The sequence below is a fragment of the Pogona vitticeps genome, chromosome 4, assembly GCF_051106095.1.
Source record: "Pogona vitticeps strain Pit_001003342236 chromosome 4, PviZW2.1, whole genome shotgun sequence".
Taxonomy (NCBI): Eukaryota; Metazoa; Chordata; class Lepidosauria; order Squamata; family Agamidae; genus Pogona; species Pogona vitticeps.
The window spans coordinates 139,555,288-139,570,313 of NC_135786.1; the positions used below are offsets into that span (position 1 = coordinate 139,555,288).

A 15,026-nucleotide genomic window follows, 5' to 3' on the forward strand; every position below is an offset into this window, starting at 1 on the left:
AATATTCAAGGTCCTTGAGAATTACCTGATATTCAAGGAATTAAATCCAGCCAAAGTTTGGTGGGCTATGTATAATTATAATAAAAATTTAAATTAAAAAAATCAAGATCAGTGTGGTATAAACACACAAGACAAACTTCACATGAAAAGTCATGTGCATTTATTGCACTTCATATAAAATTAAACACACAGCGGCTGAAATCCAGTAGGAAGCCAACTGTAGAGTAGCCCATTAAATTAATGAAATTTATGGAGGAGTTAACTCTCAAATCTCCACTGATTCAATGGGCCTACTCAAGTGGTGACTTACTACTGGCTTATATCTATTAATAGATTATATCTATTAATATTCAGATGGTATCTCCTCTGTATAAATCCTCTCAATTTTTTGCCATCTCTGCAATGTGCTACCACTCAACAGATAGAGCTCTACTTCTCTTCCATGTTATAGTAGGCATAAGCTTGGCTGTAATTCACAAATATCAAACCATATAAGGGAACAGATCTTCCACAAATTTTAGATGTTCACCTCCCAATAAAGATCTGGGGTCCAAGATACTCAAGAAAATCAAGATTACACTGCAGGAAGGTCAACTGTGTACAGCTACTTCAAGTGGTCCAATACCTTTAAGTCAGACTGCAACCCCAAACAACTTTGACCTTAATACAACAGTATTGAGTGTAGGTATGAATCCTATTAATATAATGAAAGTTGATGACTGCTAAAGCTGTGTTCTTTGCTATAGCCTTCACTATGCTTCCCAAGGCCCAACAAAGAGAAAATTTAAAACAGATATTCAAACATTTACAAGATGAGACCTGCTAGATTACAATTTAATGTCCAATTGAAAGAGGGGTGGGAAACTGCGAACCACCATATGTAACTGAATTGCAGCTCTCACCATTGGCTAAAAACTAACTAGAACAGATAAGAGCTGTAGACCAGAAATATCTAGAGGGCCAAAGTGGCCCAACCTGACCTAAATAGATCTACTTCCAGAGAAAATCATAACCTTCAGCTTATTATTATAAAACAGTAGCGTAATTGATTGAGAAACTACAAAAGCTTCCAAAAGATATATTAGATCCATCCTTCACTGAAATATAATGAGGAAACATTTTCTTCACAGGAACAATATAAAAACCTTTAATAAGGCTAATCAATAGTTGCTGAAGTACCAGCAATGTAACTTACAAACATTTTTTTAAAATCAGAGATTAAACATATTATTGCTGTACTTCTCTAATGCTATATCAATATTTCTGAGTTGCACTGGACCCATATCTGCACATTTGAATCAGTTACTTAATAGACTTGACAGGCAACACACAATTTTAGAAGACCTTGTATTTAATGCTATTACATCCCTCAAAGGCTGGTATTGTGCTGAAGATATAAGAAGAGTAGAATTGATTTTCAGCAGGTTGGAGAGAAATTAAAAAGTACTGGACAGATGTATCTTACATTGTAAGGCAGATAATGGGTGAAATCCTGTTGCTTAGTATAGTAAATCATAACTAGAATAGGCCCATTGAATCAGTGGGGATTTGTTGAGTCAACTCCTTTATAAATTCCACTGATTCAATGGGCTTACTCTACTTGCAATTTACTAGGCTAAGTAACAGGATTTTGACCAATATTATGTAACTATCAACAGAATCTCCTCTTCGGGTTTAAGGCATACTATTGAAGGAAAACAAATTAAGAACAAATGTGCTGATTGAAGCCTACTTGGTCATAGCTCTACACTGGAAGTCACAATAATTAGTAATTAAGAATTCTGAAGGAACTAGATAGCATAGGATTTTAATAACACAGATTAATTTACTTTTAAATTATTACAATAGATCTAAAGCAAAGAAAACCGATTCTGAAAGCTTTGGGTAGAACTGAAAGATATATTCCCATTAAAAAGGGTTGAAAGGAAGCTTTTAAACAAAATTTATATTTTAAGGAAAATCAGAGTCATCTTTGGTGTCTTGTATTTTTTTACTCTGACATTCTGAGCAGATATCCTACTTCTAGTCACTTCAGAGGAAATCCTATTTAAATCTATGAGACTTCTGAGAAGGGATGTATACAGTTACACCAAACACTGGCTCATTATTGGAGCGTGTTTAGCTGCTTTTAAATTTTAGATTCATCATTCTGATTTTTAAAACATTTATTATGCTCTACATATTTCTGAATTAATAGTTATCAGCAACATACATTATACAGATGCTGCAGCACTAGTAGCTGGCATTTTTATGACATGCAAAGGTTACTTGATAAAGGTAATGAAGTACCGTATTTTTCGCTCCATAAGACGCACCTTTCCATAAGACACACCAATTTTTTAGGAGAAGAAAACAGGAAAATATAATCTGTTCTCTTCGCTCCATAAGACACACAGACTTTTCACCCCCCTGTTTTGTGGGGAAAAAGTGCGTCTTATGGTGCGAAAAATACGGTAAGTAATTAACACAGTGCTAAAATGAATGCTAAGAAAGCCAAGTTCACGACCATTAGTAAAAAGTAAGCAACACGGCTTCAAGTTTGTCATCAGTAAAAAAGTAAGCAACCTAATAAATGCAGCTAAACATTCAAAATGAAAGAGAGAAGAGGTTTTACAATTATAAATATTTAAGAATTTGCTTGAATGAACAGTAGGAGCATAGCCATGTAATAAAGGACAGAGCTGAGATGGCTTTTAGTAGCTTTTTAAAGATGGAGAATATAATATGCAACAGAAATTTAAAGTTGGTTTTCAGAACATGTAATATATGGTGCTAAATATTCCTAGTTCAACGATATGGCATGGAATTATTGACTTTAACACAGGCAACTATATACAGTGGTGCCTTGCTTTACGATTGCCCCGCATTACGACGAATCTGCTTTACGACTATCTTTTTGTGATCACAATTGAGATCGCAAAACAATGGTCTAAATGGGGGAATTTTGCTTTGCGATGATCGGTTCCCTGCTTCGGGAACCGATTCTTCGCAAAATGATTATTTTTAAACAGCTGGTCGGCAGTTTCAAAATGGCTACCAGGTAAATAAAATGGCTCCCTGCTGTGTTTAGAGACGGATTCCTCGCTATACAGGCAGCGAAAATTGCCGCCATATGGAGGATCTTCGCTGGACGGTGAGTTTTAAGCCCATTGGAATGCATTGAAAGGTTTTCAATGCGTTTCAATTGGCTTTTTATTTTCGCTTTACGATGTTTTCACTTAATGGCAATTTTCCTGGAACGGATTATCGACGTTAAGCAAGGCACCACTGTATATAAAAATAAAGCATCTAAAATCTGGATTATTGCAGGAGGCTAAGAGTTTCTTGGATAAGAGTGTGACCAATGAAGAAATACTAAGAAGAATGAATTTTCCTTTACTAAAACACTACTAACAAAAATGTAAAGGGAATGTGAGCAAGCCTAAGCAGTCAATGCATTGTTTTAGTCATGGAGCCTTGTTGAAGGGAAGGAAGATGGTGTCCATCAATGTATCCAATAGAGACAAAACAACACACACAAAAAGCAGGGCCAGAAAGAGTGAGATACTAGTTTGGAAGCAATTTTTGTTGCAGGAGAGGCCCATTTAATCTACTTGGAGATAGGATTTTCATTTTTTTTAAAAAAAACCAATATCTCTAGCCACTTTTTTCTTTGCTGGGTAAGAACCTTGTTTAATTAAGAAAAAATCCCCTTTCCTACCAAGAAACAGAGATGAAGAAACTAAAGAAGCTAACAAGGGAATGGTTTGCCCCCCTCTTGCCGCCTACCTTGTTGGCCTTGGAAATGCTACCTCTACACCTGCTTTCAAGCTAATCAATGGCAACCCACATAATCTTTTGCCTAGGTGCGTATTGCAGCTCAAGAAGGAGTCAAAGAGGCCCAGAGAATGAATTTATCTGGTGCCAGATTTATTATTTAATGAACAAGAAATGTGATGGGTCTGTGTGGGAAGCTAAAATCTAAGTAAGGCTCTTTGGGCTACTAAACAAATCTACTTGTACTATATTGAATGATGTTCTGTGAACCATACCTCCCCTGGGTTGCATTTATCTGGTGCAGGGGGGCCTTCCTATGTCACCCTTCATATGATCTCTTTGTTCTGAGTAGGTGACCCCAGCTGGTCTCAAAAATAATATTTATCCTACTCATGGCTCCCAGGTATACAAATATTCCATCTCTATTCTCAAATGGCCACAAAATAAGGATATGTGACTGGCACATGTTTCCAGGACATAACCTAGAAAATGAGGGACTGTGTGTGTGCAGATACGCAGGGGTTCCCAAAAAGGAAGAACTGATGAAAGAAATCAGATAGGTTGTTGCCATTTACTCACCAGAGTAACAAGGGCCTCTAGCAACGACGGTTATCTCTTTCTGATGCTTGCAAGCAGCTCTCCTGAGGAAGCATTCATTTTGGTATGTATCTCCATTCGAACCACAAACAGGAATATAATTTGTGTGACACTGGAAAAAAATAGGAAGGAAGGAAGGAAGGAAGGAAGGAAGGAAGGAAGGAAGGAAGGAAGGAAGACCGACCATTTATAAAATCATCTGCAAACAGATATTGAGCTGGGGCAGCTAAGGTATGATCAGAGAGTTCAGTTTTGCGGCTTGTGGCTTCTTCTCAGAGACCTTTTCCATTCAGCTGCAAAAGAAACCAATCTCTGGCCAACACAGTTATAACAGCTGCAGTGATACAGAGATCCTCAAGTTATTTGGTGTTTTCAGATTTCTAGTGTAAAGAAAGATGGCACCTGGAACAGTGCAAATATTTTGCAGGTTGCAATTTGGCTGAATGGAATTGGTTTTAAATATTGGAAAGGATATTGAAAATACATGAAGTTCTAAACAAGTTATTCCCGAGATAATAAAGTCAGAAAGCTACTTCTCTCTTATGGAAAGGAACCCAATGTAGAGAAACAAACTCTAGAAATAATTCTGCAAATTCATGGTATATTGTGAAAAACTAAGTGCCTATTACCAAAAATTAGATACAGATTTGTTGCCCAAGGCAGATGAATACGAATACTGTCACCACAGGTGGATGGCCTTTTGGAGCCACCCCAGAACCAGCCAGTACAGTTACCACTTGCAGCGTGGCATGTGTGAGTGTTGTTTATGCCATGCTGGTGTTCCCCAGCTCCCTGTGCTGCTGACCACTCAACAGCTAAGAAGGAGACTCGTCATCCCACCTTCTCACCAGAGTGGTTGGCAGTGCAGGGAGGCAGGGGAGCACCAGCTGGTCTACTTCTGTGATCAATGCAGTGCAAATGACAACAGCCACAGGAGGCCCCTGGAAGTGGTAAATGGACCAGCCCGTTCAGGGGAGAGGGTCCAAAGGGCCCGGCTATCAATAGTGGTGATATTTGTATTTGTTTCCCTTGGGAGATGAATACGAATATCCCATCTCTAACCAACATTCTTCCAAATTCTGGTGTTATTTGGAGAAGTGGGAGACATTAAAGTATGGCTGCACTGTGCAAATCAATACATATATGTTCCCTAATGGAAAGAGATTAAAAAGGAAAAACATTTGAAGTTCTAGCAGAGGATTAAGATTCAAAGCTGATGCAATTTATATGGTATGTATGTCTCCGAAACAAATTGCAAAGGCAAGTTCTTACAACAGGCAAAGGATACGTTGTGACGGCAATTAGGGCCGTTTACGTCTGTATCCATCTTATGTGTCTATTTAGCTTTCAAAGAACATACAGTATCAGTTCAGGTAAATGTTTACATGAGTCAAACTCAATGATACATCTTTTAGGTTATTTCAATGGATAGGAAATGCATAAAAGCCTTACCTGAAATTGGCATGCACACTTCAAACTATCTCCTTCTTCTTTACAAACACCCCCATATTTACATGTTGATTCATCACATACTCTCACATCTGACTCCTTTACATTTAATTCTGGAAAGAAAAAAAGAAATATATTATGTGTTGTAAGAAAACAGAAATGTTTGCTATGGTGGGCCAGACGTAAACTTAACTCAACATGGAGCACCACTTTAATCATCATCATCATCTCCTCCATGGGCACAGGCCTTGTTGAAGCAGAGGGGCTTGTGTGCTTCAGTGAGGTTGAGAGCTATGCTGAAGGGTTTCCCAAGCCAGAGAGGCCTCATCTGAGAAGCCAGACCAACCATCAATGATGATGAGAGGAAATAAACAGAAATCTGTATCGGGTTGGTCATCCTCTGGGTCAACAAGGACCAGGTTGGATGCTATAGCCCCTGGGCATCTAGTGACAAATCAGCTACAGGGCTCAGCGGACACTGCTGAGGAACCAGGACAGGCTGCTGCAAAGCTACTGGAATGATGTAACCGCAAAACTTGGGACTCCCTTTGAAAACTGAGATATAATGAAATGTTTTTATGAGGCAAACCCAACAGCCCATGGTTTTCAAAAAAGAATGATGAAAATTTGGAAAAGGAAACACCCAAGCAGTGATGTAACTGAACAATGATTAATGGACCAGAGAAGGTTTATCATCCGGAGTAAAATATTTTCAGAACCGAAACTGAAAGAACTAGAAAAGGTGGCAAAAGAAAAACCAACACAGAACAATGACCATACTGTAGTATGGAAGCCAAATGCAGGGTAGAGGTAGACACAATAGAGGAAGAAAATGTATAGAGGAACAATTTATGGAACGGCAGATATCACTGAGGGAAAAAATAGTAACCCATATTAGCGAGAACACAGAGAGATAAATGTGTCCCAATTTGTGCCAATTACGAAGTGAACCAGTAAAAGATTTACTGAACGATGCAAATGTAGTGATCAGAACAATTCCAACCAACACACTAAAGGAAAGAAACCAGCTCATGTTTAGCACAGCTACCATAAAAATAATGGAACCAAGTTGCAAAAACCCAAAAAACTCCTGGCACTCCAAAATGGAAAATTTGGCTGGAAAGAAAAATAAACAAATTACGTACAGACATTAGCAGCTTAAAACACTTGAAAGATTAAAAAAATGAAAAAGTAAAAGCCAGATTGTGCAAAATATATCACCTAGAAAGGAAAACAATTGTTGAAACTATGGAAGAAATAAAACAGCGGGTAACAGCTACAGCAAAGAAAATTGAAAGATATGATGGATGCTTGAAACAATATAGAGAAAAAACACAATTTCAAAATAACCAACGATTATTCCATACATCACTAGGAGAAAATCCAGAGCAAAAGCAATTAGGCCCATGGAAAGATGATGCTGTAAAATTTTGGAAAGAATTTTGGGAAAACACAACTGGACATAACAAAAACGCCTTGTGGATTAAAGGCATTTGTAGAGAAACTCAAGGAAAACAAATTGATGATATTGTAATAACAACTGAACTGATTAAGATGGAAATAAAGGCTGTGAAAAATTGGAGTGCACCTGGTCCAGATGAGTTGCATGAATTTTGGTTAAAGCATTTAACAAGTCTCCATCAACGTATAGCAGTGCAATTTAATCACTTCAAAATTCTACAACTGAAGATTGGTCAAGAACAGGCCACATATTTCTGATAATCAAAAGGACAATGAACCCAGTAATTACATGCTTTCCAACAATGTTCAAGCTCCTTACAGGAATACTTACAAGATCAACATATAACTACTTAACCAAAAACTCCCTATGCTCAACTGAACAGAAAGGGAACTTTAAAAAGTCAAGGGACACAAAAGATCAGCTGCTTATTGATAAAATGATACTAAAGAATGCAAGATTAAAAACAAATCTTAACATGGCCTGGATAGACTATAAAAAGGCATTTGACTCATTGCCACACAGGTGAATTAACACCTGCTTAATTTTGGGGGGGGGGGGATTAGTAAAAACATTCAGAAGTTCCTCAAGAAAAACATGGAAAAATGAAAAAGTGTCTTAATGGCCCATGGTGAAGAAGCTGGGGAAGTTAACATCAAAATAGGAATATTTCAGGGCGATTGTTTGTCACCACTGCTGTCTAACATCTCACTAATCCCCTTGTCAATCATTTTAAATAAAACTGGATTGGGCTACCATGTTTCTCAACAATCTGGAAAAATCAAACATCTATTATACATGGATGACCTAAAACTATATGCAAAAAGTTCCACAGAGATGGAATCACTGCTAAACACAATGCAAATATTTAGTGAAGGAATCCAAATGAAATGTGAAACTGACAAATGTGCAGCTCTGTCTATATACTGTGGCAAGATCGAAAAATTAGATGGAATAGATGTATAAAATGGAAATATTATAAAATCACTATCAAGTGATGAAAATTATAAATACTGTACCTTGGAATACTAGAAGTAGATAATATCCTTCACACAAAAGTTAAAGAACTGACAGAAAGGGAATATATTAAAAGACTGCGGAATTTTTAAAAATCAAAATTAAGTGATGGAAACCCCATCAAAGCGATAAACACATGGGCTATTCCAGTAATTAGATACCCAGCTCGAATAATAGATTGGACTCAGAAAGAATTAGAAAAATTGGATGAAAAAACGGAAACTAATGAATAGGCATCATACACTAATCCAAAAAGTGATGCGGACAGATCATATTTACCACAAAAAATTGGAGGCCGCGGATTACAGCAGGTAGTAGAGAAGACTAAATGATTACAGTGGACCCTCGACTTACAGATGGCTCGACTTATAGACTTTTCGAGTTACAGACTTCTCTGGCTGCAAAATTTAGGTCTGACTTACAGCCAGAGAATCGACCTACAGACCAGAAAAAAAACGAAATGGAACAAAAACGGAACAAAAACGGCCAGTTACAGATTAATCGGTTTTCAATGCATTGTAGGTCAATGGAGCCTCGACCTACAGACTTTTCGGCCTGCAACCACTATTCCAATACGGATTAATTCCATAAGTACTGTAGAGGGTCCACTGTATATCAGTAGAAGCAGAGAAAAATTACTTAAGGTAGTGAAAATGGAGAATATTTTGAAAACAACAAAAACAAAGGCTCAATATAAGAAACTACAATTTGAAAATAAATTAAACAGCTGGAAAAATGAACCATTACACCTGAGAAATTTTGATGAAATTTTGACACCTGAGAAATTACAGAGTTCTAACTCCTCTCCTCTGAAGATGCCAGCCACAGAGACTGGCAAAACATCAGGAAGAAAAACCTCCAGAACACATCCAAACAGCCTGAAAAACCTACAACAACCATCGGATCCCAGCCTTCAAGAATACAATGATGATGATGATGATGATGATGATGACTTGGAAGATAGTGATATTGATCTAAGGAGCAGACAGAGAACTGGTGATCTTAGGTCTCTCCTTGTTTCCCAGCCTGTTGGCTAAAACAAGGCTCCCAGGTTGCTCAAAGAACTAGGAAACTTTTTTCCTCAAAGTTTCATCTCCCACAGTCTCCTAATCAACATGATCAACAGTCATGCCAGTTGAAGAAGCTGTTGCATTGTCGTTCACAAAAATAACTTTTCTAAGCTCTTGTGGGAAGCCAGACCAACCCAACCCCATGGAGTTTTAAACAAATTCCATATCAAATGCACATCTGGAACTTAGGAAGGGGGAAAGCAGTTGAGCAGGAGGGACCCTTCAGAACATAAAACAAAAAACAAAATGGCCAACAGGAAAAACATTAAGTGCCCTGCTCCCTAAACTCTTTGCTCAAAATTGCAGCTTCCCTACAATGATGATTCATTTAAAGCAGAAATAAATATCTGGAGTCCCATTACATACACACTTCAACAAAATCTGTCTTTTCCCCCTTGTTGCCAATTTTCAGGAAAATGTCTCACCTGGGTTTGTCACTGGACAGCAGAAGTACGGGGTGGGGTAGCAGGGGTGGGGCAGGGGGCAGCTATGTGTGGGGTTTCAAGCAGGAGCCACACTTCTCAGAACAGGAGAACTGGAGCAGGGATCAGAAATGTGTGCATCCAGTCAGGTCCATGCCTCTACAACTAGATACATTTCAAAGGAGTGCCAGGAGGATAAATACATTAAAAATTGACAAGCTGCCAAATGCAGCAGTTAATGAGAACCAGAGATGTATCTTGCATAGACAGGCAGCACCTATTAAGATCTGTAATGTTATGAGCTACTGAAAGCATTCAAAGATGACTGCTGCCTGTCAGTCGCTAACGCATTTCCCTCATCCCTCAGCCAAGAGCCATGGGATTTATTTAGTTATTTTAAAATTGTGTACATCACAATTTATCCCAGGGGAGATTTCAGGCCAGTATACATCATTAAAAAAACAACAGTAAAATTACATAAAGCCTACACCTGAGGCTTCAAAATACAAAAAATTGATGTTTAAATATATAAATAAAAATAAAAATAAAAATTGCCTGTATAAATAGAACAATTTTGACTTGCCACTGAAAGAATACAGTGTCAGCAGTAAGTAAACTGCATGAGGGCCTTCCAAACCTGGAATGCCACCATAAAGACTGTTGCTTTTCAAGATGATACATTCACATCTATTATAGAAGACACACAGACAACCATCTCTTTTGAAGATCTTAAGGCGGAAGGTGATTGATAAGGGAAGAGTTATTCCTTCAGATATTTGGGCTCCAAGCCATCAGAGTATTAAAGGTAAGCACTGTCACCTTGAATTGAGCTCATCAGTAACAAGGCAGCTAATGTAGCTCCTGCAGATGTAAGATGGTGCCATCTAACTAAGTCACCCAGAAGTCAAGGAACCATATTCTGCACTAGTTCAATCTTCTGAGTCATTTTCAAGGACGGGCCTGTTTATAGCACATTATAGTAATCCAGCCTGGAGGTTCACAGTACATGGATCATTGTAGCCAGGATATATCTATTCAGGAGAGGCCACAGCTGGCAAGCTAGATAAAAGTGGTAAAAAGTGTTCTGAGCCATTAAAGCCATATGAGTCCCAGAGCAGCATTCCACCACTTCTCAGATATTGGTAGTTTCAATATGTCATTTTATCATGTTTCTTTAAAATAACTTTCCATATTTTGCTGCCATGTCAGAAAAAGAAGCAGCGCACTAGAGAATGTGGAATAATGACACCTGGCAAAATGTCTCAACTTCAGAGTTGGATAGCTCAGTGGCTTAGATGGGAAGTTCAGTTCTCCACTGCGTTGACTCAATGATTCATAGGGTCCCTTCCAGCTCTGCAGTTCAAAGGTTATTATGATTATTATTATTATAGTTATGAACAGTGCGAGTCAATAAAGTCAGGCTAGGGGTATGCTCTCCCCCCCCCGCCTCCGCTGCCCTCTGCATTCTAACTCCCAGATGTTTTCAAGAATTCTCACCTAAAGTCACCTACATTTCACTCACCTAGAGCATGGCCTATTTCTGAAGCTGCATAATCTTCTGTGCTCTTTGCTTCCAGTTGTAAAAAGAAAAAAGAAAGAAAGAAAGCTGCTACTGTGTTTCATGGAAGTTGTAGTGTTCTGCCCATTACACGCTATAGACGATGTATCCTAGACAACTATGATTCCCAAGAAGCTCTGTGGCAACTTCCTTTTTTAATAAACATTATCAAAAGGAAGCAAAGGCTATACAAGGTGAGTGAAATATAGTAATCTATAGGTATGTATTTCTGGGCTGAAACTCCTCGAATTGTGTCTGGAGAATTACTGGAAAATTCTGGAATACAAAAAACAAAAACAAAAAACAACAAAAACAAACAAACCAGCACCATTCCTAGCTCAGGCCAAGAAGGGTTCAGGAGTCTGGGAAGAAAGATCTGACCCACTGGCTGTTAATCTACTGCCTCTTACAATACAGTGGTGCCTCGCATAGCGAGGTTAATCCATTCCGGATTAACCTTCGCTATGTGAAAACTTAGTTAAACGGAAAGTAAAAAGCCATTGGAACGCATTAAACATCGTTTAATGCGTTGCAAATCGGCTGAAAACTCACAGTTTAGCGAAGTCTTCCCATAGCCAGCAGCCATTTTCACGCCCTTGGTAAGCGAGGGGAGGGCGTGAAAATGCTGCGTGTGGCCATTTTGGCTGTTCCGGTGGCCATTTTGGACCCACCGAACAGCTGATCCGCGGGTCGCAAAGCGAAGGTCGGTAAGCGAAACGCTTACCGATCTTCGCTATGCGAGTTTCGCCCATTGGGGCCATTGGTAAGTGATCGCATTAGCGATCGTAGAAACCGCATCGCTATGCGATTTCGTCGTTATACGGTGCACTCGTTAAGCGAGGCACCACTGTATGTTTAAAACTTGTTCAACACCTTACCCACACAATAACTTCGAATAGTGATAGCATGACAGTGAAAACTTTCTCCAAAATTCACAGAACTATAATTTCCATAATCTTTTGGAGGAAAAAGTGAAATTAGAGTAACCTAAACTAAATATAAATAAACAATTTAGTCAGAGCTCTTGCATCAGCTACTTTTTGTTCATTTTATACATCATGTTTGAAAATTCCCCACTGTGCCTCTTTGTCAGGGGCTGGACTCGATGATACATAGGTCCCCTTCCAGCTCTGCAGTTCTAAAATGATGGTGATGATGATTGTAGTTGTCGTTCTTGTTCTTGTTATTAGTTGTTTTTTTTGTTGTTGTTGTTATACACCAGGCACACTCAAAATCATAAAAATATTTACTGGTATTATATAATAGATACAAGTTTTAACCAAAAACCTAAGTATCTGTTAAATATCAGCACAGTATGTATGCTATTCCTAATATTGCCGCTTTTTGTAGCTATGATAGTGTGATTTCTGAGATCTGCTTATAGTACTTATTATTAGTAGTACTAGCAGCAATAGTAGTAGTTGTAGTATCACCACTGGTAAAACCACACCCCAGATAATGGGTATGTAGATAATCAGTATATAAGTGAACCTCACAGCAACCTCATCAGTCCCTGCAACTCCGAAGTACTACAATTTTAATTACTGAACATACCGCTCTTGTAGTTTCTTGCTGCACATAAAAACAAAATTTTCAAAGGCTAAGATTCCTTTTCATATCCTCTTAGCTGGCTGTTTTCCCTCTTACATGAGAATTATGAAGCACGAGTGGATCAAGAAGGGGCAAGTGAAGTAAATGGGTCATTCTCACTTCCAACTGTTATTTCCTTTTTAATTATTACACGTAGCAATCAGACATCTGCACCATTTTGCCATGGCTAGGAACTCATGACTGTTATCAGTACGGGTTGTGTAAAGACTTCTTCATGGTAATGTCCCTAGATATTGTACAACATTTTCTCCAATAAAAGAGGAAGGAAAAAAGTGTAACTTCAATGGATAAGATACAGTACTTCCAAGTTTTTTGCACTTCACAGAGTATTCCCATAAGACAAGAGGAAATACATACACTGATGAACCCAATTTCCAATTGCAAAAAATGTGGGTTTTACCCAGCAGAGAAAAAGATCTGAAGGAATAAACCAAAGATGGAAGGAGGTGCTTAACCTTCTCCCTGCCTTCTTCTACAGCAGGGGTCTCAAACATGCGGCCCGGGGGCCATTTGCAGCCTGCCATATGATAGTTTGCGGCCCCCCGCCTTGCCTGCCCCCCCAAGTGCCCACGTGTCCTCTGCTGTCAAGAGTTTTAAAAAAGCCTCATCTCGCTCGCCGGCTCTCTCCCAAGACAGCGCCTCTTGAACCCTCCATCCGGTACTGCAGCCTGCCAGCCAGCCCGCCTGTCTGCTAGCTGGCAGGCTGCAGTTCCGGATGGAGGGTGCAAGAGGCGCTGTCTTGGGGGAGAGCCAGCGACGAGGCGCACTGCCAGCCCTTTCCCCCAGGCACCGGAGCTGCTGCCAAGTGATGCCTGAGAGCAGAGCTCGCTCCCAGCCTGTCCTCAAAGAGCACCTCCAACAGCGTCGCCAACAGCAGCTGCCGCCACCACCTCTTCCAGGGAAGCGGCTCTGTGGCTCTCTTTCTCTTTCGGCACCCCCAGCACCTGCCAGGCCAGCAGCCGCCTCAGCGCCCAGCGGTGCCTCCTCCTCCTCCTCCTCCTCCTCCTCCTCCTGCTTCAGCCGCCTCGGCTCTGGAGGCTGCCGGGCTCGCCTCGCAAAGTTTGTTTCTCTGTCATGGTGGGGGTAGCTGCTGCTGCTGAGTGCGCCCTTTTTTTGAGGGGGCCCCTCAGAGGAAGGTCGCCAGACCTCCGTGTGTGTGTGTGTGTGTGTGTGTGTGTGTGTGTGTGTGTGTGTGTGTGTGTGTGTGTGTGTGTGTGTGTGTGCCCGCAAGCACCTGTGGGGGGCACCCGTTCTGTTTAATTTCGCGGGTACTGATGGGGGCTTTTCTCCTTTGGCAAGGTGATTCTGTGAGGGTGTTTTTTTTTTTAAAAAAATTATGTCATACCCTTCTCCCCCCCCCCCCCGGCTAGGCTGTCGCTGGTGCTCCCTCCCTTCGCTTCTTCGTCCTGCTGCTGCTGGTGGTAGTGAAGAAGGAGCCGGAGGGGGTCGTGGCCGGCGAGGAGGGCTCATGCGGCCCTCCTCCTCCTCCTCCTCCTCCTCCTCCTCGGAGCCCTAGCCAGGCTAAGGAAACTCCTGGGCAGCTTCCTCGGGCTTTTGGTCCGCTTGGCAGAAAATCTGATGCGGCCCAGACTCTTCCTCCAGCAGCCCCCAGGTAAATTGAGTTTGAGACCCATGTTACAGTATGAGAACACATTTTTAGAAATGTGATAGGAAAGAAGGTAGGGATAAAAACTGAATGATTTAGGAATGATTTAGGAAGAATTAAACACACAGTTGTGTTATATAATGTGTAGTTCCATGCTCAAGAAGACTGCAAACCACATGGACACTATGTAAATAATAGTGAACTAGATCTTTAGACTTATTAATTAGACTCAAGCATGGGGCTTTTTAAACTGATGATTTTCTCGTTCTTCCTTTGAACAGTTGACACCACCACACTCTGAAATGCCACAAGTAGGCTTTGACCCCTCTCTCAGTTGTAAAAACAGTTTGCTTTGTGGCATAGTAGGGCTTGTTTTCAAGAATAAAACAAATCGCATTGGGCTCACACCATGGTTCTTTGGATGCATTGAGGGGGAGGAAAGTGGTAAACAATTTAATCATGGTACACAATCCACTAATAA

General features: G+C 40.1%; 1 protein-coding gene across 1 annotated transcript in view; it reads right to left on the reverse strand.

The window, feature by feature from the left end:
• Window positions 1-15,026, reverse strand: part of TMEFF1 (transmembrane protein with EGF like and two follistatin like domains 1) — a 134,262-nt gene that overhangs the window by 58,824 nt on the left and 60,412 nt on the right. The window contains exons 2-3 of the mRNA XM_020797169.3: window positions 5,806-5,915; window positions 4,336-4,465 (exon numbers count right to left, since the gene is read on the reverse strand). Of these exons, the coding sequence (XP_020652828.1) occupies window positions 4,336-4,465; window positions 5,806-5,915 (240 nt within the window). The remainder of the gene's footprint in view (window positions 1-4,335; window positions 4,466-5,805; window positions 5,916-15,026) is intronic.